The 3,895-nt window shown below is 60.4% G+C and overlaps 1 protein-coding gene across 1 annotated transcript; it reads left to right on the top strand.

Annotated features, from left to right (window-relative positions):
- Positions 1-227: 227 nt before the first annotated feature.
- On the top strand, positions 228-3,863 carry LOC113206667 (probable beta-hexosaminidase fdl; the record flags this gene model as incomplete). Its single annotated transcript, XM_052274279.1, has 8 exons — positions 228-245; positions 434-583; positions 684-859; positions 1,591-1,936; positions 2,636-2,846; positions 2,931-3,114; positions 3,208-3,288; positions 3,589-3,863. Coding segments are annotated over exons 1-8 (1,441 nt in total), but the record flags the coding sequence as incomplete, so codon positions are not given.
- Between the last annotated feature and the right edge of the window lie 32 nt (positions 3,864-3,895).

Raw genomic sequence — 3,895 nt, 5'->3', positions numbered from 1 at the left:
GACTGCACAAGGACAGCCACGGACATATGCGGACCATTCCACGGACTGTCCATCGGCTCATCAGGGAAGTCGCGGTTTGCAAATGCTGTAAAAGGGATCGCCCAGAAAGTACGCATTTTTTTTTCTCGAATTCATTCCGCAAATTACGGGAGGTCGGCGCATGAGCTAGGCAACCCAGCAGGACGCGCATGCCCTGCGAGCAAGATGTTGCCTACCTAGTAGGCGCTATGAGCCTGCGACGGCAGGTTCGAGCTGGCGAATAACCGACATTCTTACTGTTTGATCCCCATCGTCGCAAAAGAATCATTGTGCTTTATGAGTGAGCAAACCCCGAGGGGCCACCACATCGATTGAGGATGTACACAGGATTATTTGATTACAGGGATTACACGTGAATTTTAGGAGATTACATGTGAATTTTGTTGAATTTCAGCCTCTAAAATCATCAAATTTGGATAATAAGGTAAAATTAAGTGACAATGTTTTAAAATTTGGTCAAGGATTAAACGGAATAGATAATGCTTACACCCTCATCTCTACACAGGATTACGCTAGTGGTGGCCCCCTCCGCAAACCCGCTAAGGTTCGGCGATCGCTCTGGTACACCCGGTTCTGGTCGTGGCCATTTCTCAAGAAAGATTGGATGTTGAAATTTAACTCGGTGGAGCGATTGACTATGATAGGAACTCTATGTGGTTAGAGTGCGTTCAACTGCCCTCACTTCAGTAGCCGCAATTGCTTGCAGGGCGCCGAGCTACGAGTACCGGTGCGACGCGCGGCGCGGCGGCTGCGTCAGGACGACAAAACAGTCCGGCCAGCTCGAGCGGCGGAACAGCAGCGCCTGGGACGAGTTCGCATGGTAAGTACCAGGTCGGTTGCGGGCGCCAAGCAATGCCGTTCATGCGAAACGAACGCCCGTAGCGAAAGCTGACAGAAACAAGTGATGGATGCCAAATATTTAACAGTGTGTGTCTCTCCAGAGCTCAATGTGTCGCAATGGCAGGTTATGGCAGGCCCAGCCGGCTACACAGTTAAGCTATCGCGAACAAAGCCACGCATCTCTCGTGCGGTTCCCGTTGGTTTCAGAAATTTCGGCACGATGGCGGCGGCGGTTGGCTCCGGCTCCCGTCAAAACCGTGCGGACGGTGGCTGCTGGCCCCGCGCCGCCGCGAGCCACCGGGCCTCGTGGCCACAAAGGCCGCGCGAGGCGTTTTGGGAACGGACGTCCAATTTCAACGTGTTTTCTTTTCCCACGACGCTCGCGCAAGCTCGAGTTCGAATCAGGGCACCCTAACTTTGTCAATTTATCATAAAAAGAACGAACGATAAAGTGGTCACGTCGCAAGGAACGTGTCAACGTAACAAAACACGTGCTTAAACGTGTTGAGAGGAAAAGTTAAAGTTGTGGGTTTAAAAAGTACGCTGAAAGTAAGACGTGAATAATATTTCGTATAAATTGGGCAAAAAGAAATAACGTATTTCGAAAGAGCCACGGCTAAACCTATGAGTTATAAATTCAACTCCTCAAATAATGGTAGGGGACTTGGAGGTACTGAATGCTAACCTGGCCTTGTTGTCTGTCTGTCCCAGGTCCTTGCGTGCGTGTCAGGTGCGGTGCGGGCGCGCGGGGTCGCTGTGGCCGCTGCCGACGGGCGCGGTGTCGCTGGGCGCGCGGCTGGCGGTGGTGACCGCGGGGGACCTGCTGCTGCCGCCCTCCTGCGCCTCCTCGCCGCGCCTCGCCCACCTGCTGCATCTCGCGCACCGCGGCCTGCAGCGCCGCCTCCAGGCCGAGGAGGTCGCCTCCCGCGCCCAGTACGCGCGCGGCGGCCACGCCCGGGCGCTGCGGCCGCCGTGGACCCTGCCCCCCGACCTCGACCCCCGGGCGCAGCTCCGCCGAGGGCGCAGCCGGCGCAGTGCAGCGGCCTCGACAGCGCAGGTAAGGCTGTTTGTGACCACAGTGTGACCACAGTGTGACCACCGTGTGACCACCGTGTGACCACCGTGTGACGGGGCGGCGGGATGCTCGCCGAGCGCCGGTGCGGGCCGAGGATGGTCGCGCGGTGCGGTCCTGGAGCCGCGCGCAAGGTCGCCTGGTGGCTGAGGCATGCCGCAGGCACGCCAGCCATCGGACCATCGGGTCCAACGTCGCGCCACAAGCAGCCAGTTGGGCAAGCGCAGAGTATGTCGTCGTGGGCAGAGGGGGAGGCCGCCGACGGACACGGACCGCCGCCTCGAGAGCGCTCCCCGGCCGAACCCCTACGAGGTGGGCAGCCGCGACACGCTTGTGCGCGGCGGGCGAGCGCGAGGCCGGCGTCGGTCTATTCCTTGGATAGCTCGTGGACAGTGTTCACTACTTACAGTGCTGGGGCGCGGATGGGGTGGCTTCTCGGTGGCCGCTCTTGATCTTCGGATGCACCTATGTGGTGAGCGGGTAGGTCTTGGGCAAGCGGAGCAGGCGAAAGAGCGGAGAGAACACTCCCGTGACGTCCACACGTGCACCCAAAAAGATTCCGATATCAACGAAATGCGGTCAATCGAGCGAAGAGCCTTTTGCACTTGATTTGAGACCAATTTCACTAGTAGTGAGACTAGGTACCAAGTGGGAGAGTTAACCTGCTTCTTCTCCGAAACGCAGCTCGACGTGGAGGTGTGCGTCCAGGGAGACTCCCTCGCCCTGGACTGGTACACCGACGAGAGCTACGCTCTCGATGGCCTCTACGAGGAAGAGCCGCGGCAGGACGACGAGGGACGTGCCCGACGAGTGCTCAAGGCCAGGATCGTGGCCGCCACGTACTTCGGCGCTCGCCACGCCTTGGAGACCCTCTCGCAGCTCGTGGCGCACACAGGTTGTCCAATGTCCACGCTTGCCGGCGTTACCCTCAGCGCCGCCCTCCCGCCACTGACCAGAAGTCCTTGTCCTCGACGCGCAGGTCCACCCCCTGACGGCAACTCCGACGGCAGCCTCGTGGTCCCGGACCGCTTCTCGGTGACGGACGCTCCCGCCTACCCGCACCGGGGCCTGCTGCTCGACACGTCCAGGAACTACTACACACCCGCGTACATCCGCACCACCATCAACGCCATGGCCCAGAACAAGCTCAACGTGCTGCACTGGTGAGGAGTGCTCTCTGAGCAGCTCGCTGAGAAGCTTACAACGGCCCCCCTTGGGCTCACGCGGCTCCGGCTCACAACACTTCCCTGTTGCAGGCACATCACGGACTCGCAGAGCTTCCCTTACGAGTCGAACAGCCTCCCCCAGATGTCTGCGTACGGCGCTTTCTCTGCCAGGTGAGCAGCCTTCCCCGTCGCACTCCCTTCCGCAACGGCCGCTCTCAGGGTAGGTTGGTGAACTATGAACCCCGCACCCAGAAGAACGTATCTTTGACTTTACGTCAAAAAGTGCTTCCGTTGTTCCAAAGGAGAAAATGTTGACTTGGTGTAAAGATTGATTGCGCTAAGTCCGCACACATGAGCCCGACGGGCGACCGACACGCCGACACGAGCCCGCGAGGTGACCTGGCTGGGCCCGGAGCCCGTCCCGTCCCGTCCGCACGCCAAGCTCACAGTTCACGCTCCTGTCTCCCGCAGGCAGACGTACCCCTCGCGGACGGTGCGCGAGCTGAGCCGCTTCGCGCTGGCCCGCGGCGTGCGGCTGCTGCCCGAGCTGGACGCGCCCGCGCACGCAGCGGCCGGCTGGGGCTGGGGCCGGGCCGCGGGGCTGGGCGAGCTGGTCGTGTGCGCCGCGCAGCAGCCCTGGATCCGCTACTGCGTCGAGCCGCCCTGCGGACAGCTCAACCCAGCCAACCCCAACGTGTACCGCGTCCTCGCCGCACTCTTCCAAGACATGCTCAAGGACTTCTACGGTGAGAGAGAGAGGGGGGGGGAGAGGGAGGCA

This window comes from Frankliniella occidentalis, unplaced genomic scaffold (genome assembly GCF_000697945.3).
Source record: "Frankliniella occidentalis isolate FOCC.00 unplaced genomic scaffold, Focc_3.1 Scaffold366, whole genome shotgun sequence".
Lineage (NCBI taxonomy): Eukaryota > Metazoa > Arthropoda > Insecta > Thysanoptera > Thripidae > Frankliniella > Frankliniella occidentalis.
The sequence above is the reverse complement of the archived record's forward strand: the minus strand, read 5'-3'. Positions and strand labels throughout refer to the sequence as shown.